At 45.4% G+C, this 22807-nt stretch overlaps 1 protein-coding gene across 1 annotated transcript in view; it reads right to left on the reverse strand.

The window, feature by feature from the left end:
• RHOJ (ras homolog family member J) overlaps positions 1-22807 on the reverse strand; it is a 97102-nt gene that overhangs the window by 23361 nt on the left and 50934 nt on the right. Inside the window, exon 2 of the mRNA XM_006264242.4 lies at positions 10190-10248. Within this exon, the coding sequence (XP_006264304.1) occupies positions 10190-10248 (59 nt within the window). The remainder of the gene's footprint in view (positions 1-10189; positions 10249-22807) is intronic.

The following is a 22807-nucleotide window of genomic DNA, read 5'->3' on the forward strand; positions in this document are numbered from 1 at the left end:
CCAGGAATTTGACGGCTATTGCTCTTGCAGATAATTATTGTTGTTAGAGAACCAATATATCATGCGCTTTACAATACAGTACATATTATGGGCTGTATTCTTCTTAGCTGATATTATAGACATGACCCTGAACAACAAAAACAGGCCTTTGGGCTATGCAGTTGCATCATCATCTCACGCTATATTTAGCAGCCTGTCAATCAAGATCAGAAATTCTCATCTTGGCAACCTAAAAGCAGCTAAGTAGCTCAAATCCAGTTATGATTCAAGGTGATTTAATGTCTCCACAGGCCTTTGTCTTGTGAGGAAAGATGTCTTCTTCCCAGGATAGCTGTGCAAACAGCGTGCTTTCAGCCAGCTCAAAGCAGAGAGATACTGCCTAGTCAGCTGTTTTGATATGAGTGAAGGAAAACTGAGTTTCTTTCCAATCTTGGGACTTGGAGTAGTTGCTGGGATTTTGCAACCTATGTGAAATGGCTGAATGGGTTTGGAGTAGTACAATGAGGAGCTGGATTAGATCAGGTTGGGGATCTTCTGATGACTACCCCTTTTTTTATTTTTGGTTAGAAAATGTCAAATGGGTGAAATCAAAACTTTTTGAAGGGAAACTTGCTGGTTTGGAGGAAACTTTTTTTTTTTTTCAGCAGAAGTTTCTCAGACCCTGGATTGTGGTTAGTGGGAACTGGAAGAGGGTGTGAGAGGCCTCTATATCCTGTAGTCTGGGGTCAGGGAATCTGGGATCAAAACTCATATTGCTGCTTTCTTGGAAGGGAGCCAAAATAAATTGGAGACGGAGGAGGGTCAGTGGTCCCTCCCACGCAGGCAGGGCTTTGGTGGGGCCTACACAACGATGCATGCAGGGCACCATATTGCTTTAGGTCAGCCCTGACCTCATCCTTGTCCTACTTTGAATAAGTAAGTACAAAGAGTTCATTCTTATGCACAGACCTGGGCAATGTTTTCCACAGAAATACACCATGTTTCGACATTTTAAAAAACCAAACGTTTAAATTTTTTTGTGTGTTTCAAAATAACAAAATTAGGTCAAATGAACTTTTTAAAAAAAGAAAGAGACCACCCCAAAGAGAAGCTCAATGTTTTGCTTCTGATGGAAAGAAACATCCTGTTTGTCCCAAACTGATTTTTTTCATGATTTTTTTTTCACTTCAGAAGGAAAAATGCGGACACATTTGTTTCAGGTCAGGTCAAAATGATTGTATTTTATTTATTTTATTTCATCTTCATGTTGTTCCGTGGAACTGCAAACTACATTACTTGCTCAGCTCTGCTGAGGGTGGTTTATTTCGGGCTGTGCTACAGCAGGGCCTCCACATGCTGCAGGGATTCAGCAGGGCAGAGGTCAGCAATGTTTTGGGCAGAAGGGGTGCTGTAATGGGGTCCCACTCTGAGAGCGGGCTGCTTGCAAACTGGTCTCCACTGCTATTGCCTCAGCCACAGCTGCAGTCACCACTCTCCCCTGCAGGAGTGGTGCCACATGGGCAAAGCCCCTTGCTGCTGAAAAGCTGGAGAAATCCCTGGGCTTGGCTCTGGGGGCTGGATAAAATGGCTCGGTGGGCCAGATCCAGGCTGTGAGGCCATAAGTTGCCTGAAGTATAGCATGAGTCATGACTCTACAGTCAATTTAGACAAGGATGAGTTGAGTTTACCATTGCATCAGCTGTTGTGGCCAAGCCCTGGTATCAGTAGGGTTTAGCCGTGACTGTATGACATGATACTCAGCAAGGAATTTCCTTGACTCCTCTATCGATTTCTTGATTCCTCCCAATGTCTATCCAAATTTTGTTTCGCCAATAGTAACCGGCTCTAGTTAGACTATATCCTCCCTTAAAAACTTTCTTCTGCTGTTGGAAAAGTTTGTCTTGGACTACTTTACTGATGTTATTCACCAAGGTTGTTTCCCCTTTGGGGATGTATGCAAGTGTGTAATTGGGAAAATTTGGTAGAGTTTTGAGCCTCTTTCCCTCTCCAAATCAGCATAACAGGCTAATTTCGTAGGCACAGAAGAGCAGAACCGTAGGGAGCTTTTACGTGTGCTCTGGGAACGGTGGTGGTGGGGCACTTAAATTAGAGCGGCTCTGAGAGCCACTCTAATTAAAGCACTTGGAGTGTCTTGTGCATCAGCGTCCCTGCCCTTCAAAATGGCATTGGGGGGACTTTCTTTAAAGCTCGTTGAATGAGCTTTAGTTAAAGTGCTCCTGCCGTCATTTTGAAGTTTCATAGTTTCATAGTAGTTTGGGGTCAGAAGGGACCTGAACAGATCATCTAGTCTAACCCCCTGCCACTGGCTGGAGCACACGCTGGGTCATACAACCCCAGACAGGTGTTCGTTCAACCTCTTTTTGAATTTACCCAAGGTAGGAGCGAGGACCACTTCCCTAGGGAGTTGGTTCCAGATCCTAGCCACACTAACAGTGAAATAGTGCCTCCTAATCTCTAACCTGAACCTATTCTCCAGCAGCTTCTGGCCATTGCTCCTCATCACCCCAGGTGGTGCTGGGGGGAATAGAGCCCTTCCTATTTGCTGCTGATCTCCCCTAACGAGATTGCAGGCAGCCACCAAATCCCCCCTCAGCCTCCTCTTGCTGAGGCTGAACAGGTTCAGGTCCCTCAGCCTCTCCTTGTAGGGCCTGCCCTGTTGCCCTCCAACCAAGCGGGTGGCCTCCTCTGAACCCTCTCAAGTGTGGAGACGCTGATACGTGAAGGCTGCTGGAGTACAGTAATTATCACACATCAGCAGACTTGATTAGTCGAGCCTGCTCTAATGCACTGTAATTACAGCATGTCAGAGCGGCCTCCTGGCTCATGTACAGGCCTCCTTATAGACTAACTTGTTAAGAGAGTCTTGACCTTTTGTAGGCTACAGCCAACTTAATCAAATGCGATTCTGTGCAGATTCAAAGCATCTGACAAAGTAGGCGGTGGCCTATGAAACCTCATTCTTCTCTGAATGAGTTACCTATAAGGTGTTGCCCTGCCCTGCCTCCTGCCTAACTCAAAGCTAACACAGCTAACCACCTCTAACTAACTTCTTGTAGATGTTGTAGCAGGTATAGATTTGAAGAAGAATTTGAATGATGAGAAGGAAACAGTTTGGCATACTGGCTCATGAAAGAGGTGTAGAGAACGATGTGGAAGAAAATATAAAGAGATTGGTAGAATCATCTAAGTGAGACAGCAAGACTGGTATTGATGTGGGAGCAGAGAGTGTGAAGTGATAAGAGATAGGGGAAGGAGAAGTGCATCATGCAAGGCTTTGAAGATAAGACACATCCATTAGATGCAGTGAAGAGTCCAAAATGGAGCGGCATAATTGGATTAATGGAACAATTTGATAACACTGAAAGCTGAATTTTGAGTGGACCAGAGGGGCCTTCGGCTGCCTGATGACATGATATTATTTTACCCCATGAAGCCCTTTAGATCCAGACCATCAAAGCTGATGCCTTTTCAAAGATTAAATGCATTTATCATGCAATGCACATGGGCTGGCACTTCGCGTCTGGCAAATCACTTCATACTTTCAGGTTAGTCTTGTAGTTACAAAGCGGATCCCATGCAAAACCACAAGGTGGCAGCAGACACTCTTTGTATTTTCATATGGGCTCTTGAAAATAAATTGCTAAATATATCTATTTAAAATATGCAAGACTTGCCTGTTTAGAAGGGTGGAAACTTAGCTTGTAATTTTAACAGCACACTAAAAGCCATGACCCTTCTGTATGTAGGTGACAGCTACTTTCAGAAGCGTTCATTTAATTTTTTTGCCTGCTGCTTTGCAGCTCTTGGAAAATTCCTTATCAGGACTGTTCTTATTTTGTGTTTGCAGTGCAGGACGTGATCTAGGCTATTAGTGCAAAGGGAGAGGGTAGCTACGCACCACATCCAAGCATCAATACACATTGTCAGCATGTCAGTGTGGGCTACCAGTGAGGAGCATGGAAGTTAAGCTTGCATATCACGGGAAGAGTTAATTTGGGGCTTCCTTCTTATTCTGTTCCCTCTGGGGACCATAGGAATGGCCAGACTAGATGAGGTTCACCTCTGGTCTCTGACAGCATCCCTAAGAGGCACTTGCCTGGAACGGTTTAGTCACAGATGTTCCTGCCTCGAGCAGGAGGCTGGACTAGATGACTTTACACGGTTCCTTCCAGCCCTGCTCGGATCCTATGACTCTAAGAGCGGCTCCAGGAGAAGACGATACAATGAACCATTATGGAATATCCTACACATGGGGTTAGTTTTGCATTCAAAGGGAGTCATTGAGGCTAAGAACTTAATAAGATTCAGAACGGGCTTATATATTTGTATGGATATCAGGAATATCCAGAGCTGTTATCATTCCTATCTCTAAATGAGATATCAAACTTGTGCACCCAGGCTTTAGCCAATCGCTGCTAAACCTGGGTGGGACTGAGTATAGGAGGCAGATTATCCCACATCACTGAGGTTCTTGCATGGTCCTCTCAAGCATGTGGTCTTGGCCATATGGGCCAGACTGGATATTAGACTAGCTGGGTCTGATTCAGTCCAGCAGTTGCGATGCCTCTGTATTCAGACAGCCTAGTTGGTTTATGTCTTCAAATTCAGGGCGTGTAAGAATGTGTTTTATTTCAGGGTTGTAAACTTGTACAGGCTTTTATTGGCCACATAACACAGTGGATCTCATACTTCCCCACATTGTGACCCCATGGCGAAACTGGAAACAGCTTCTGAACCCTCCCTCCACCAACAAGCAAACACTCTCTTTCGCTTTGCTGTTAGGCCTTGAGGGTACAACCACCATGTCCCTTCATGAGCATGCCTTGGGATTGCAGACTCATGACCTGTTTTATAAATCATTTGTCTCTGATAGGACTCTTGTAATAAAAACAGGAAACAATGTTCTGAGCTCGTAGCTTGTGGGATGATAAAGGGGTTTATTTCCATTCCAAACCTGCTGGGTCGCTTTGGGCAAGTTGCTTCTCAACCCCCATGCCTTTATTTGCCCATCTGTAAAATGGGAGTTATGAACCTGACCTACTTGGTAAAGTGTTCTGATATCTATTAAAGGGCCCCTAGAAGAGCCTTCAGGGCCTGTGCAATGTGGCTGAGTGGGTGCTTTTATCTACATACTATCTCCCTGACAGTGCTTTGTGATGAAGGGAGTGCTAGCGGCCTGACTTCAGTGGAGCTCAGAGATCGAGTCACCTGCTGATTGTGGAGCAAATGTCCCAAACACCACCTAGCTTACAGTCTGACTCTCTCATAATGTGACTCCGGTCTGACCACCATGGAGTGTGAGACACCCTTTTGGTCTCTGGCATGGTAGCGAAAGGGGTTAATGTGTCCTTGCTGACCTCAACAGGCTTGCAAGGTGGGCAGATCAAAACCTGATCGTGTTCAACACTGAGAAATGCAAGATGCTGCACCTCAGGGGGGTGGGGAAAAAAAATCCACATTATAATTACAGGCTCGGCAGGGCTACACTCACTAGCACTGTGACCAAAAGAGACTTGGGGGTCATGACTGACCACAAGATGAACACGAGCCACCAATGCAATGCCGCAGCTGGCAAAGCAAACAAAACCCTGGCTTGTATCTATCAGTGCATCTCAAGCAAGACCGAGGAAGTCACCCTCCCGCTGTGTTTGGCCTTGGTGAGGCCGCAGCTGGAGTACTGCATCCAGTTCTGGGCTCCGCACTTTAGGAAGGATGTGGAGAAGCTCGAGAGAGTCTGGAGGAGAGCCACGCGCATGATCAGAGAACAAGTCTTATGAGGAAAAGCTGAGAGGCATGGGACTCTTCAGCCTGGAAAAGCAAAGGCTCAGGGAGGGACTTGGTGATGGCCTATAAGTATATTAGGGGTGTGTACCAGGACCTGGGAGAACGTCTGTACACCAGGACTCCCCAGGGGAAGACAAGGTCTAATGGTCACAAACTGCTGGAAGACCATTGTAGACTGGACATAGGAAAAACTTCTTTACTGTCCAAGTCTCCAGAGTGTAGAATAGACTCCATTCGGAAGTGGTGCAAGCACCTACTCTGGACACCTTTAAATCACACTTGGATGTTTATCTTGCTGGGATCATTTGACCCCAGCTGACTTCCTGCCCCTGCGGCAGGGGCCTGGACCTGATGATCTTGCGAGGTCCCTTCCAGCCCTAATGTCTATGAAATCTATGAAAATATGGTTCCCTGAGAGCTGGCTGCACTTTGTTCTGACTGGCCCCGGGTGGAAAGGGGCAGAGCCAGTTTGGGTATTGCTGGGCTCTGCTTAGGCGTAAGCTGAGGGTGAGGAGGCTGCAGAAAACAGTGTGACTGCTGCTTCTGCACTTTTCATCGTGCAACTGGTTACGCTCAGAAACGGAAAGCCCTCCAGGGCTTGTTGTTTTTGTCATGCTGCTGCTTCCTCTACCTTCCCTCTGTCCCCTATCTCTGCCTTCAGTGTCGTTCCTTCAAAGCATGCTGTTACAGAGCCTGGCTCTGGGAACATTTTTTTTCTGGGACCGTTTGTCCCACTGATGCAGAAAACTAAGTGCCCAAGATGTGAGGCCCCCCTGCCAGATCTTTCCTCCCACTGCCAGGGGTGATGCTGCAGGGGGACATATTTTTTCAATTGTTATTTCATTAGCATACGTTTTATTGCACAGTCATGCCAAGCGTTATTTCTGGCGGTGACTTCATGTCCATGTCTTTGGAAAGCCACACCATCTGAGGGGGAGGGGGAAAAACCCGTAGGAGCTGTCATTATAGTTGGAGCACGTGGGAAAGATCAACCTTCCAGACGCTGCGAAGATACGATCTATTAATCACAAAGTGATTCATGCTGCGTAATGTCTTGACTCAATGACTGTGTCCTTTGGACTGAAATTTAAAATGAAAATGATTCTGACAAGTCAGTTATAGTTGATGAGCGTCACTTGAAGGCAGGCATGCCTCGGCTAATGTGAGCGAGATCGCTGGAGAGGGCCAAATGATTGTCACAGAGTGTGTGGCGGGGGAAATGTTTCTGTCAGTGAGTGTCACAGCTTCGTGTTTTCATTTTGGCTCAGGAGAGCAAATGAAAGGAAGTGTTGTCAAAAGAGATGACACGTGGAGGAGTCGCCCGTACACACCCATATGCCCATACAACATAACGTTGAGGTTTGGCATTCGTCTGAAGACAGAACTGGCAAATCTGGAGTCACGAGCAAAACCCTGGCCAGATGTTTTCCCAGTCCTGCAATGCTACTACTGAATTGTGCAATATGTGCATGCACCCAGAATCCTACCTTTGTGCAAATTATTGTTTGTACATGTAAATTAAGTGATTTTATGTGTACGTTCTTGAATGGCACGTTCAATTATGTGATTTGTTGTTTTGTTGATTATTTGCATCTTGATAGCGCCTGAAGACTGACCACAACCTGGGACCTCTATATTGCGAGGCAATACACATGCAGTTGGAGTTGATCATTGCCCCAAGGACCCGACATTATAAATAGAACAGCCTTGTGAAAGGTGGAAGGGGAGATTGAAGCATATGACAGTGAAGGGACCCACCTATGGTCACACAGTAGCTTAGTGGAGCTGGGAATACAAGTTGGGTGACTTGTAGGACCCGCTGCCCCACCACTGGTCCTACATTACCTTTAAATAGGTGCAAGAGTGAGGCTATATCTGCGTAGTTGGCTTCGTGATTTGTCTTGCTGTGTCCGGACAGCCTGTCGTGCCTAATGGCTGTAGCTCATGTCATACTAGCTCTCTTTATTGTTGCCTTTCAGATTATTTATTTGTAGAACCAAAGGGAAAAAGAAAAAAAAAAAGACAACCAACCATCATAACCTAGATAAAACTAACTTCTACAGGCGTCACTAGATAATTGCAACTTCCTCCAGAAATGGGAGCAGCCAGTGCGTCAGGAATAAACCAGACAAAACAAAGACCAGACAAAAGCAAAGCCACTGAGGACAAAATCCTGCAAGTGCCTGCTTCTGGGTGCTGTGCTTCCTGTAGCGACGGTGCTGTTTCTGTGTCGTACATAATTCCTCTGCTGTCTGGTGCATGCTGTAGAAAAGTCTTCTGTGTACTGTAGTGTCTACTCCGTGTACTACCCTTTTTATGCCAGTAGTAAGGATATGTAAGAACAGGTCCTAATATACCTTGTGTCTTGCCCTGAATCTAGATTACTATTTTGGTGGACCCGCTAGGGAAGGGGAAGTACATACTCTGATGCCATCCATGCAAAGGATTCATGGTTAGAAGAACATACTGATGCGGGTAGGGAAATTCCAACATTTCAACCTTTGTTTTCATTTCCCAGAAGATGAAACATTAAAATACGGCCATTTGTTGGGGGAACAGAAATCCTGAAGAGTGGCACTTGAGAAACGTCAAAATGAAACATTCTTGAAATGAAAATATTTCTTTTTTGGGTTGCCAAACTGGCACAACATACTTTGTTTTGAGTCCATTCAACATCATATAACCTTGAGATGTATTGCTTCATAGGAGTCTAGGAGCCCCCATCCTCTTTTATCAGCCAAGCTCCCAGCGCTGAACAGTGTCTTCCATCATGCACTGAGAACCATGTGATTAGATGCCCCGTGAAACTCGATCAGATGGAAATCTGCATTGAGTTATGGGACAAGACTTTAATCTTCCAGGAGCCGAGCTCATAGAGAGGATTGGAACCCAGACTGTAACATCCCTAAGGCAACCTGGCAATAGGGAGCTGTAGTATAAGGTTTGTTGAACTGATTTTAACAATGAGCCAGTTCAGCAAAATCAAGTATGCTGATATTTAAATATTTGTACCAACCAAATGAAATGTTTCCTTTGATATTCCCAAATGGAAATGCATTTTCCAGTGGACAGTGCTCACCTGGCTGTAGCCAAAAGCGTGACCTAATCTAGGGCATGATTCAGTGGTCACTGAAATCAGTAGAAGCTCTTCCAGTCATTTCAGTGACATTGGCCCATGTCCAATGCTGTCATTTCAGGCAAGTTAATGTCAAGAACAGATGTTCCTAAATTGTTAGTGAAATGTTAATGATTCAGGATTTGTTTATATGAGAAAGTTGCACTTGTTTAATTGCAGGTGTGATTTAAAACCAAATTGGATGGACAAATTCAGGATGGACAAAATGTCTTGTAATATAAAACGGGCCCTGTAGGGCAAACGAGTTGCCCAGAACCAGTCCATAGCCTGGAGGAACAGGCCCATGGACATGTTCCCACCCCACACGCTGGATCTAGTGCCGGTCTGGGACATGGCGTCTACTCCAGCCGGTTCAGGAATGACCTGCAGCATGGGTGCCAGATCCAGTATGCGGGGAACTCATGGAGCTCCTGCTCCCTGTCATGTTGGATCCAGCGTATGCTCTGGTTGGTCTGGGAGTGTATGGTTCAGGATCCAGTATGTTGTGGAGGGGAAGAAGGAGAGGCCTGGGCTGGCTCCGTAAAGGATCAGCACTGAAAGCCAGATGATGTGGCTCAGTGGGCTGTATATTTGACACCCTTGATATAAATTAATCACGTGTATGATTGTTGTGCTGAAATAGTGGTGGTATCTTGTGACTTGTCTAGGGGAGGGAACAGAGAAGTCAGGAGATGGAGTGGTTACATGTTTCTTAAGAACAGGTTGCTTAAGAAAAGGTTTCTTAAGAAGAAAAGGTTTAAGACAAGGTACTATAGGCTGAATGCCTCCTTGGTTGTTTCATGTAAGCTTTAGCTGGGTGTAGATGTGGAAACCTGTATGGTAAGAACGGGTTTTGCAAAGCAAAGCGTGTGTTGGAGTTTACTGAGAGCAGCTGATATTTAAAAGACAATAGTTTTCAAGTGTTGCCACGTGGTTGCATGGGATATATTGATGTCCTATACTTGGGGTAAGAATTATCAGCTTTATCTCAGATGCCATTGTGTGTTAACTGTTCATAAATGTTGATTCCTTTTTAAAGCAGAGCTGTGCAGCTGTAATAAGGTTAGAGATATAAAAGATTGAATAATGTAGGTTGAATTTTCTTTTTGGAAAGGAAAAAAATCAATCCATGCCTCATGAGCCTGGATGAAAATGGTTTTAGGGGGAAAAAAAGGGTGGGGAGTAGCAGTGCAGCCATCACAAAATAGCCCTGCTCCTTAATTTTTGTAAAGAAGAGTCAATAATAAAAATCAGCAAGGGAAAGAAGCTTTCAAAATAAAAATAATGTACCTGTCCTGCGGTATCATATAGTCCCAGCAAGTGCTGCTTTCCTCCGACAGTCACAGTTACTGGAAGAGAGAGGCAACACAGAGGTTATTTGTGAGATGCAAGTGCCAGCCAGTGGTTATGATTTAACATGCTTTAATCCTTGCCTGCCAACATTCCCTTATGCTAGGCAGATTAGCGTGTGCCTTACAATGTGCATCCTAATGTACGTCGACAGAATCCTCCCCAAATGAAGGCAACGTAACGTCACAGCAAAAGCAGATGGTTTGAGCTGAGCTCTCGTTTCTTAACAGCTAGACAAGATACGAATTGCAAGCACTGGTGCTGTTTGGGCATCCGGAGATCTAAGGACATTTGCTAATGTCTCTAAGACCACCAGCTGATGCCTGCTAGACATTAGCAGGGGGACCCTTCCTCCCCACTGGGTCTGTTTGGGTTATGTCTAGTCTGTGTTCAGAACCTTTTTCCTATCTTCATTCCAGTGCTATGAAACAATGATGTATTTGGAACCGAGGAATATTCACTAGGCATCAACATCAGTGCATTACCTTTGTGCATTGCTCTTAGGCGCTGTGCAATTTGAGTGGATGCTGTGACACTGTCCTAAAAGCTAGTGCTTCATGTATATCTTGGAGCTGTAGCACAACGTTTTCACCAGCTTTCTTAGCAAGTGAAATAAGGAAGATTTATTGATTGATTATTGCTATAATTCAGCAAAATACTCCAATAGTCAAATCCACTTTGGGCCTCGTACGAAGCCCGGTGAAATCAATAAAAAGACTCTTATTGAATTCAATAGATTTTGGATAAATTCCTTATTGATTGCAGAGATCAAATAACTCTAATTTTACTTAAAAGTGTATGCGGCTTTGGTGGAGTTTAGTGATCTGTTTAATATGCCCCATCATTAAAGTTTAATGGAAGGGGAGAGAACTGGGAAAAAAAAACACCCAGTCCCCATTAGTCAATGGGAAATGATGCTAAATGTGTATCAGGAGAGTCATATTAGACTGCTCATAATAATACTGCTTAAAATTATTCACTGGGCACATAGGATATTAGTGCGCCTCAGAGCACGTGGGTTAAAAGGCCCAGATGAATGCAGGGATGTAGCTGGGGAAGGCTGACTTGGATGCATATTTGCTGACTTTGTGCAGCTAGTAATGAGAATTGGAAAGGTTAAGAGTTAGGGGTGGGAAAGTGTGGGGCTTGAAAACGTTTAAAGGTCTTGGCTGCTAAGTTGATGGGAGAAGTCTTTTGCTGAGGAAAGCACTCCATGACTACAGAAACGAATGGTCACTTCTGGGGAGGACCGTTCTGTGCAGAATCTGTTACATGGCACAACTCTACTGGTGTGGCTGGACAGGCTGATCGCTCAGCAGGTTTAGGAGCTCACACAACTATCTAGTCATTTGGATAAGGGATAAACAGAGTAAAAACTGGCCACCAGGCCCACAGGTGAAAAGAAAGCGCAACACACTGGTGCAACAGTAAGAGTCAGATCCTTAGTTCCATCTAAGCTGTACCTGCCACAGGTGTTGGAGATAGGGGATTGAAGGAAGTGGCTTAGAGACATTTTACCCCCCTGCATTTGGGACAGGTGGTAGAGAGTATGGCTCAGAATAACTTAAAGCATCCTCAACCTCTAGAAAAAGTCCCCAGAGGTTGCTGGGCCAGCCTTGGTTCATGGGTGTGCAAGGCACTTCAGCCCATACCTCCACTGCCACTGCCCCCCTTAGAATGCCCCTGCATTGGGAGGGCAGGAGCAGAGCTGTCTGCATTGACTTTATGGGACCAAGGAATCCCCCCTGCAAGAGAAATCCCCAGCCCTGGGCAGTTTTGTAGCTGCTTTCGATGGTCTGAGCAGAGCTAGCCAGATGCAGGTGATGTTTTTGGGTTCAGTGGTGTATTTAGGATTTAAATAGCCTCTGAAATGCAGCAGTCTTCTCTGCCCAAGTGCAGGGGGTCCGGACCCAATGATCTGTAAGGTCCCTTCCAGCCCCTAACAACTATGAAACTATGAAGACAAACCAGCTGTAGGCCAGCTCCGCCATGTTATTTATTGCTTTCCCCTGCAACAACCACAGACCTCATGTGATTCACTCCAGCCGTTATCTTGCAGGGAAGCAGGTAAGTTGGCCTGGTGGTTGTTTGCAGAGCCATATGATTTTTCTCTTCAGCTCCATAATACATTTCTGGCATGATGAGCCATAGAAATGTTGCCAAAGTGGAAAAGAAATCTGATGCATATTAGCAGGAGCTAAACTGTCCAGAAATGCTTTTGTTACTGAGGATCCAAATTCCTATTGAAAATCACTGCAACCAGGTCTGGTCTGCCCTATGGAGTTTCGCTGGGCCTGTTTTGTTGGTTATACATGGATGAGGTGAGCCCGCTGACCAGCAGAATCATGCTGGTGTCCTGCTGTAGATGCAAAGGGTTGATTTTCTAATATATTGTATTTGATTTGGGTGGGAGGGGAGGTAGAGCCTGAAATAAGTTATACTAATAAAGAGCAGTTTTGCTGATGCACTGGGTGTGCACGACATATGCTTTGCTGATATAATATCTTAGTGCAGCTATCCTGACAAATGGTCCTTACTCTGGAGCTGATTTTAGGCTCCTGAGGACTTGTCCATGCAGTACCTGTGACTAGTCCTGTGGACGTCAGGCCTGAGCATGCCCTGTTCATATTCTACCCTCTCGAATCCACTGATGCACTTCAGGCCCAGATGCTCATCAAACTGCTCCAGACTTTCCTAGTGACTGCTTTCAGGTATGCCAGAAACTGAGGACTCAAGCTTGGGCATTGGGGACAGGCCTAGGGTAACCTCGCTATTGAACATTTGGGCCTAGAACACGTCTATGGACTTGGGTCTGGAGCATGTCTATGGGTGGGGATTGCTGAGGCCCTCTGGATCCAGGACACAATGCTCGCCTAACTTAGAGAAGCCTTCAGACCCTGTAGTCTAGTACCATTTCTGCGATGCTCCCAAATGTCACTAAGAAGCACAATCCCACTCTGCACATGCCAAACCCAGAAATGATGCAACAACATGGCCCTAAGGGCATCTTCCTCCCCCCCCCCCCCATGCACAAGATCCCAGTTTTTGCTGCCTGTGCGAGCGGTGGTGGGGGTGGGGGGGAGGTGGGTTGTTTCTGGGTTTGGTACATACGGGCTGAGAGTGGGTGAGCAGAGGGTGTGCTTTTTGGCAGCATTCTCCAGAGTGCCATGAAAGCCATATAGACATGTGCCTTAAGGCTCTTGAAAATCATACAACCTGCCCAGGAAGGCAAATGTTTTTGTTGTTTCAATCCTAGTGACTGTCCATACTGATTTGGTGGCAGATGCATGTACACTACAGTGACCCTCTCACTTTCTTTCTCTAATTTCTCCCCAGTTGAACCACAGTCTTGTATCACTATTTGCTGCGGCTTCCTTAATGTTTGCTCATGATCTGAATATAGCGTGCACATTCCCAGCCTGTATTATATTCCTCCCATTCTGGGTACAGCTCTGTTGAAATGACTATGTGGGTATCCTGCCATACCTTGTCTGCCTCCTGCCATACCTGGAACTTGGCTTTGCTCCCTGGCTCGGATGTTGCCAGATCACTAGCAAGTCAGTAAAACTGGGATGCCTTCTGGCTCTTGGTGCGTGATGTCTAGGTTGTGATGTATTGCTACTAGAGCTTCCATGAGGCTCGCTCAGCAGAGGAGAATTTAGTCACTTTGCCCAGTGAAGAACTCATAACATCTGGTACAAGCTGGTCAGTATGCCTTATGAGAGACTATTCTGTGTGTCTGCTCTCATAGACTGACAAGTCATATCATTGACCATAGTGAGCAGAACATGTTTTTGACTGCAGCTGCTTTGGCAGATTTACAAGCCCTATTAGTGGCCAGCACGCCCCTGGCAGTTTACACAACTATTGTTCTTGCACCACATTTGCTTATACCACCCCCAATGACTCCCGCATTTCATACCACAGCATGGAATTGCCATCAAAGCATCAGATGTGATGCAGGCTGATTGACACAAATGTGACCAGTAGATTCATAACCATTTGAGATGAACAACGGATCACCTAATGTTCATTGTCATTCACTACCCATCCCAGCCAAACCATGATGATTACACAGTATGTACGGTTTTGAGATAATAGGCTTGGTCAACAGAGGTCTTTTAGATTACTGGCTCAATTAATTAAGCATCAAGAGATATCCTTTAACACAGAGGTTGCTTTTGGGCAGAATATGACTGAGCCCTTCTATGATTTAGTCTCTGGTTGCATTAGACCATGTAATAGGATGGCAGTGTCCCTGTTCTCACTGTCAGAAGTGCATACAGTCTGGTCTCTGGTATGGCATCTGTTGCTACATATTGCCTAAAATATTACTTGGGAGCTCCACATTTTTATTAGAACAATCTGTAGGTGCTCTGGTTCCCTGTGATAGTATTGTGATTTTTTTCCCTTTAAATTTGTATCGCTAAAATTGCCTCACGTGTACCTATCCGTGTCAGTAATCCCCCTTCTGAGCACTCCCCAGTTATATTTCAGTGAGGTCTGCCTCCTCTCCTGTGGGTCATTTCCTCATGGCAAAATCCACGTGGGGTTGTCACCCTTGTTGCCATTATTAAAAATGGAGCTTATCTTTCAAAAGGCCCATCAGCTTTACCAGGAAAAGGGAGATGTCGGATGTCTGCTGACATCTTACAACGTAGTGTGCAAGCTGCACACAAGTGTCATTTGTAACATCAAATGAAGGTTTCATAGATCAAATGGCTTGCAAGTCGGAAGGAGAGATTCATAGATCTTACTGAGTTTTTCACTGCTTGGGAGAAGTGTGCCTGGAAGCAAAGACAATTTGAAGAGTTTTTACTAAACTTCTAACTAATATACGCATGGAAAACAGGAACTGTTTCATATGATACCAGAGCAGAGCAACAGTTTATCTAGTCCAGTATAATTTTTTTTCTAATAGAGGCCAGCACTTGAGAGACGGAGGCAAGAAATCTTGCAGTTATGGCTTAAACTGCCCATAAGGAAAGTATTTTCCTATCTCCCATCCATTAGAGGATGCGACAGCTTTGTAATAGAAATCCAAAGTACAGCAAGTCTTTTAGGGCTGGTCAGGAAGACAAACAGAAGATCAAAGTTGCCTTTGACCACTTTCAGTAGACTTTAGTCCCTCAGTTGAATTTAGTTTGAATAAACTCTTGGAACTACTCAGATCGACAGTTTTATTGCATTATGCCTTGTCACTTGAAAAGCTGCTTGTCCATATGGGCCCACTCAGGTGAGAACTGTTATTTTTCAGTTCTTGACTTCAGCTTGTGCTCAGCTTTGTAAAACAGCTCTGAACTCCTAATTTGTGCATTAGCATGTGGCTGGGGGTGACTGGCCAAGCTAAATCCTCGCATGAAACTACATCAGCTTCTTGGCTATGACTCAAGCAAATGACATGCTAGGACTGGGAAATGAGGTTAGCGGGGATGGATGGTCAGAGGCTGAGTTGTACAAGTGTGCGGTGGCCAAACCCAAACCAAAACTAATCATAAAAAACATCTTGTCCGGGGTCCATTCGAACCATTTATTTGTTTTGGTGAACAGAAAAATTATGGGTTTATGTTTGAAAGAACCATATTGTGTGACCCGCACCAGAACACTTGTTTCCATTTTTGGCATTTTAAAACTTTTTATATGTAGAAGCTCAGGAAATTTGGAAAAGGACAGTGCTTAGACATGGATGGGAAACACCCCTCCCTTCTCGACACCCATGGTGTCGAGTCAGGGTTAATCACAAGTGAATTTGGGGCATTTTTGTCAGAGCCCTTTTCTTGCAGCACATCCCTGCTACTAACAGCTCTGTTCAGATGTGAGGCACTTTGCTAACGAGGGAGTGTCCCCCTGGGATCTTTAAAAAGCTCTCAGGAGAGAAAGCAGGGGGAGAGGGAAGCAAGTTGTGAGGGTACAGCTTGCTGTAAAGAGAAGACCCCCGTTGTCTTTCCTGCCTGGTGCAGGGGCTGGGCCCGATGATCTTCTAAGGTCCCTTCCAGTCCCTTACAATCTTTGAATCTCTAAGCCAGAGCGAAAAGGGTCCCAGCGAGGACAGAGGATTCTGGTTCGGTTTGATTGATTTTGTTAAAGACAAGTTCATTTTGTGGAAATTAGAATGGTCTGAGAAACTAATCATGGAGTTGACTCCCTGGCAAAAAGTAACAGGATAAATGACCTGCTTACATTAACCATCCCCCCCACCCCAATTTCATACCTAACTGAGCCCATCTGTGGCTGAGACATGATGAAACTGTGTTATCTTCGGAGGGGGGTGCAGAAACACCGAGGCCCATACCTTGAACAGCGTTGAGTCGCCTAACTCCTGTCAATTTTTGTGAGAATTAGATGTATGAATAACGCTGAGGGTCTGTTCCTTAGCCCTTGCTTAATAGCAGCTCAAATGTTCACCAGGAATAGAAAGGAAATTCGGTTCTTGCACTTTCCGGCCATCTTTAAAGAACTTTAAATGTATTAATGTATCCACCCAGAGGCATAGCCATTAGCCACCCCTTTCAGTGCCCAGGGCGGAGGCGGTGGTAGTGCAGGCCACCACTGCAGGGTGGGCTGAGGGGATGGGGGGGAAAAGGGAAGAAGGAGAGGAGTCTTATCTGCTCCAGCTCTTCTCACTTGGGGCAGCAGCTGCTTAGGTTGCTGCTGTACTAGCATAGGCTTAAGGCTGCTGCAGTTGAGGGACAGGCAGTGGCATGGACTTCCCAGAGCTATTCCTAGTGCCCCATTTGGCCCACCCCGCACCTAGGTGCAAGGCTGTGCCTCCCATGGTGTCATTCTCCCCCCTGCTCCTCTCCCAGATACATTACTGGGCCATGGGGATGTGGCTGCCCTGCGTCTTTGGCTGGGCAGCACAGGCCTCTGCCTGCAGCTGCAAACACTCCTAGAGGGAGGACGCCATAGCGGTGCCCTACCTGGGGCTGGTGTCCTATTGACTACCCTCACCCCCAATTATTCTGCTCATACCTCAGAACATATTTTTGGTATGGAAATATGGTGACCTCTCTTGTGCAGCTGAGCAAACAGGCAAGTTCCTGGGTATCGTTTCCCAAGTGACCTCTGATTCCATTTGACTCGTTTTCTTAAGGTGTCCCATGAGAGCCGCCAGGGACCTGCTTTTCAAAGGTTCGGAGCATCCTCAAGCAGAACTGTGAGTCCCCAGCGCATCCAAGTTGGTCCCTCAGGGTTTTACAGGTATGTCCTGGCTGGAAGCCGTTAACAAGAAAACTGGGTGTAAGGTGACTTACCCACAGTCACTTGGGAAATGTGTAACACAAATCTGAGCGCTCATGCCTGCTGACTCCCAGATGCATGATTTAGAGGTGTTACTAGAGTCTCCTCTCTTGTTTCTCCTGCTCTTTCCTCCCGTATAAATATGTGTTTTATTGGACTGAATGCAATATTAAAACATAAATGCCAATGGATCTGAGACAGATGAGCATAGCAGTACTTGGATTCCCCATGCTCACAGTGGGAGAGCCATGAAGATTTATTTGCAATAGTTCAGTGAATCAAATATGCCAATTGTTCTTTACACTGGTATACTTGAATTGCCACTAAGAAATCAACCAATAAATCCCTAATGCCCATTCCCAATTCTGTTATCCCTTAAAATAAACACAACTTTATTATGGGCAAATTTGATTTTCTCCTTGTGGGTTTATATCCTGCAATTTAGTTCAGTTTATAGCAAAAACACTATACTTAGGCCAATTAAAGTGCAAAATGACATATTCATGGTTTCCCTTTGAGTGTGCACTTTAATTGGCACAAATGCTATATTTTAGTTACAAATTGAAATAAACCCCTCTCTTGGATTGTCCCTGTAATCATCTCATGTCAAGACTGCAAATAACACACGTCTGTGGTATCTAACATTTTTCAAATGAAAGTCTTGGGATAGCTTTGAGCAGAATGGCATCACCATTTTCTGTGGCATCGCCAAAGGATGGATTTTATATTCCACTTGCTGCACACTTTTCTTCCCCTGATATTTAAAACGTTTGAAAAACATTGAAAGTGTGTTTCCCGAAATGGGAATTCCTGAAGTGGGAATGAAGCAAAGCCTCGAGGGCCAGGATACGACTGAATTCACTCAACATAGCTTTTGGCCTGATGGGGAAGATGGTGCTCATTGCTTTACTTTTCAAGTCGTATGCATTTCAAAATTTTGAAGCCGGAAAGGACTGCTATCATCCCCCTCATTTAATCTGCCTTCACTAAATAGACTGTGCTTATTAAGTATCTCCTTATGATATACTTTCCAGACCTAAAATCATTCCTTAGCTCTTTTCAAACCTCTTTTCAAGTGTTGAATATCTTTTTCATGTAGAGATCAAAATTGGATGCTATTTTTCAGTAATGGTCTTGTTTGACAAGGCCTACCAATACCATTCGACCCCCTACTCCTACCTGATATTCACTGCTGAAAATCTATAGATTGCGTTCATTCTCTTTACAGGTCTTGTGAATTTTTTTTATCATAAGTCTCACAATATTTGGAGTATATTTTCTTGAGGGAAAAGATCTTGGAGTCAGGTGGTTTTTGTGAGGAACTCAGCTTCCCATTTTTAACGAATGGTTGCAGAGAAAGGCTTTGTGATTTGACCCAGAAACCAGAAGGCAAGTCATAAAATGGTAACGAGGAGCACCCATCCTGTGTTGCACGGCAGGTTGGAATTATGTGTAAGAGCTTGACAATTCTCACCAAATTAATGGGGAAATGTGTCCACCTCACTTTGCAGTCCAGCTTAGAAAAGCGGGCCAGCACCAAATGACAACCCTGTCATTGGCTTCCCAGATATAAATGGCTCCATCCAAACAGCACAGCCTCCATGAGATGATGAGCCTTGCACACAGCATGTTTTATAGCACTCTATTTTACTAGCAGCTAAGACTCGGATCCATAAATTGTTCCCAGTTCCCCACAGCTCAGTACTTGCTACAGAGAGACAGCTAACAGAAGAGAGGTGCCAGTCCTGTAACCTTATTGCAAACAGCTTATATCAAATGCTATAAAACGTTTGAAATGCACTGAGAAGACAAAATGCACTATTGGCCAACGTACATGACAAAAAGCACAGGCAGTGGAGATGGATTAGATAGATCAAGCAGGATAAATCTAGCCCAGAAATGGATGAAAGGGAATGGAAATTCTTGATGCCTTCAGCATAAATGCAATGCTCAAAACATGAGCCAGCTCCTTCTTAGTCTGGGATGCTAACTATTTATAGAGAGCAGAAATGATTTATCTGAATCATGGACCTCATTGTTTGTAAATTTAACACCAGAGGATTTCCTCTGTGCCCTAGTGAACTATGACTGTACTAATTGCACCGATCAGTCCCTCAGCTAACTAACCTTGTCTCGTTCATAGGTATCAGAAATCCCAGTTCTCCTATCACTATTCCCAGCTGTCCCAGTAACCCAGTCTCTAGGCTGTTCCTGAGATTTGAATATTATACAAAGATATGGTGAAGAGGAAACACTAATGTGATAATGCAATTTCAGGAATCAAGGAACAATAACAGCTATATTGAAGAGTGTTTTGTCAGAGCGATTGTAGAAATGTAGGTGAATGCACCAGATCTGCAGTTTGGCTGGGTCTGATGCCTCATCCCAATGATCTTTGTATTTGAGGGACTCTTTTCCAGGACATTTTTATTACTTTCATAAGTTGTAAAATCAGAGGAGACCGAGGAATGACTTCAGGGCCTCTGACAGATGTTCAATTAAAGGTGTGAGGGGATCTGATCCACGATCCTAACAATCACGCCTTCTGCCATGCTGCACGTACATGGCAAGAGGTGCGACATCCCAATCATGCCCTATTGCTGGTGCAATGATACTTGGCTCCCCCTGCACCGGCAAGTAGCAGGCCAGGTGCTTGGGGTGCCTGTGGCCAGGAGTGCCATTCGGCCGATCGGTGCTGTCAGCTGTGGGAGCCCTTCAAGGCTTGGATGGGCTCCAGAGGCTGGGAGTGCTGATCGCACTGGCCACACGTTCAATGTAAGGCACAATGGGAACCAGCCACAAAGTTATTACACATGTTTTGTGTCATCGCTTTGTGGCTTATTCCCTGTTTTATTGTGTGGTTAGCTGCATGGATGTGTGGCCAGGTTACTAAAGACGTGATTAACTGGTTAATCATGTCATAAGTGTAACATCTGCCAGGGACCTGGTGTCGAACATTTACAGACACCGAGCATTCAAAATGCTAAGACTAAGTCCCCAAATTGAAGATCTCTCCGTAACCCTGATGGAGTGTAAGTGCCTCAGTGGGGCTCTTTGCATTGTTTCTCCTAGTGAGACTGACTGAGGTGGAGAGTTTGCCTGAGGCTGTAGTGTGAACCTGTGCAATCCTGAAACTAAGTGTGTGGGGAAATGAGCAGGCACCTATATCTTTAGTTCTTCTAAAGGCAGCTGTAAGGCTTCCATCCCAGTTGCACAGTATCTAGAAATTACTGTTTTTCTGCAGCTGAGATTTAGGCTCAAGTCAATCTCCAAAGGAGAAGAAAATTGCAATAAGGAAGGAAGCAGTAGCTGATGAGTGGAGGCTAAGTCCTATTTTAATTGATCATGCAGCTGTCCTGGCCTGCAAAGGAGCAGATGTTATGGCATTTTTAACTTTTATCAGCGGTAAGATCAGTTGAGGCTACTTAAATCAGCTGTTTGCTGTAACCTAGGTCTCTTAAAGGAGAATTTAGCTTTCCCTAACAACGGCACACAATGCTCAGTAAGCAGAACGGAGGGTGGGTTTCACTGCCCGGGGTGGGAGAGATGGAGGGAGTCCAGGAAGCAAATAATTCCCCCTTTAAGTTTCCCTCCACGCTGCCGGTCTGTGGAACGAGCATCTGTGCGCATGCAAATTAACTTCCTAGAAATGCTAAGTGTCAAGAAGAAAACCATTCCTAAAGCAAGGTCAAGCGTGTATTTATCAAGGGAGGGTGCGACTCAGTGATTAATAATGGATCTCATGAATGAAAGGAGCAGCAAAGTAAAACAAATGCTGTTTACAAATGACTGGGCCTTTTGGATGTGGATGTGAAACATAAGTAATGAAGTGCCAGAGGACGCTCTGGGGACTTCGTGCTAGAATGATGCCACCACACTGAAGCAAAGCGGTCTCTGCTTGTATAACTTAACACGGTTCCTCTGAGGCGGTGCCAGCTAGCCAACACTTGATACAGCCTGTCATACATTGTACTCTTATGGAGTCATATGCTACCAGAAGTGATCTCTCACTGTAGCTCGCTGAGGTGTTTTGAAAGAACAAATGCTTTGTGTTTTGGAATAAGTTAAAGTCTAGCAGCCTCCAAAAGCACGGCGAGAGGAAAGGACCCCCACGCACTCCAGACACGATCTCTTCCCCTCCTCTTCCACCCATGTCCAACTGCACTTTGCTAGACTTTTCAGCAGATGTTCCAGCAATGTCAGAGAGTTGTCCCCCCTCACCTCCCCCTGGGGCAATCACTACCTTGCTACCAAGTGCTGCTGTTTCTGGGAATCCTTTTTGTGCTGGCTTAGGAAAATAGACAAGGAGCCAGTCTGGAAAAGGAAAGTAGCAAAAGTGCTCCTGTGCGGGCTCTTTGCCAGCAGGGAAGATCATCCCTGGTCTGGGTCAGATGGCTTTAGGGCCGGATTAGGCGGGTGGCAGAGTGCAAAGTGCTCGGCACCAGACAGTCTGTCCCCTGCTTCCTTGTATAAATGTAGGCCTTGATTTTCTGCTGTGATGCTGACTGGCATAGGGCCATTGAAGAGGAATCATGCCTACTTCTACCAGCAGAGGATTTGCCCTAGGGAGGCAGCACTGGAGAACAAGCGATCCACACAAAGCAGACCCTTTAACAAGGTAGATGTCACTGGGCTTGTCTGTGCCCCCCTGGTTCTGCCTCTGAAAAGTGCATCTCGCCCACTCACTTCCTGTCAGCCTGACCCAGATCCCAGACATGAGACACGGTAGTTGGCTTTGAGTGTGCTCCAGCCAGCCTGCCTGAGAATGGCACCGGGGCACGTGCTCTGGGCTGCTCTAAACCGGCAAAGGTCCTTTCTTTCTGGGATTTGGTGTGCACTAAGTAAGACAGAGGGGGCAGGGGGGCTTTTTGGAGGCAGGCCTGGGCATGGCATGAAGGTAGTTGTAGACAAGCCCCTGAGAGTGTTCAGTAACTGTTGAGAGCTGTTGACAAGCTAATAGACAGGGAAAGCTGGTGGTAAAGGAGAATAACACAATGCAGAAGCACAAATCCAGAAAGTGTTTAAATTCCAAGCATCTGATATCATGAGATAATAAAAGTGGAGATTCAGCAGATTGAAGTCTTTGGAGACACTGATGTCCCAGGGGACTTGTAATGTAACTCTAAGCGCAATGACTACAAGTTCTCACTAGCAGACGGCTCCTCTTTTCCCAGCATAGCATTATGTGGAGATCTCTGGCTAGTTCTCCGTGTCCCCAACCCAGTGATCACTGGCATGTTGGCATTAATGGGCTGACGGGCTCAGTGGAGGAGCTAAGGAATGAAGGGCCATGGGCTTGAACTCAGCTTTCCTTCTGGA

The sequence above is a fragment of the Alligator mississippiensis genome, chromosome 2, assembly GCF_030867095.1.
Source record: "Alligator mississippiensis isolate rAllMis1 chromosome 2, rAllMis1, whole genome shotgun sequence".
Lineage (NCBI taxonomy): Eukaryota > Metazoa > Chordata > Crocodylia > Alligatoridae > Alligator > Alligator mississippiensis.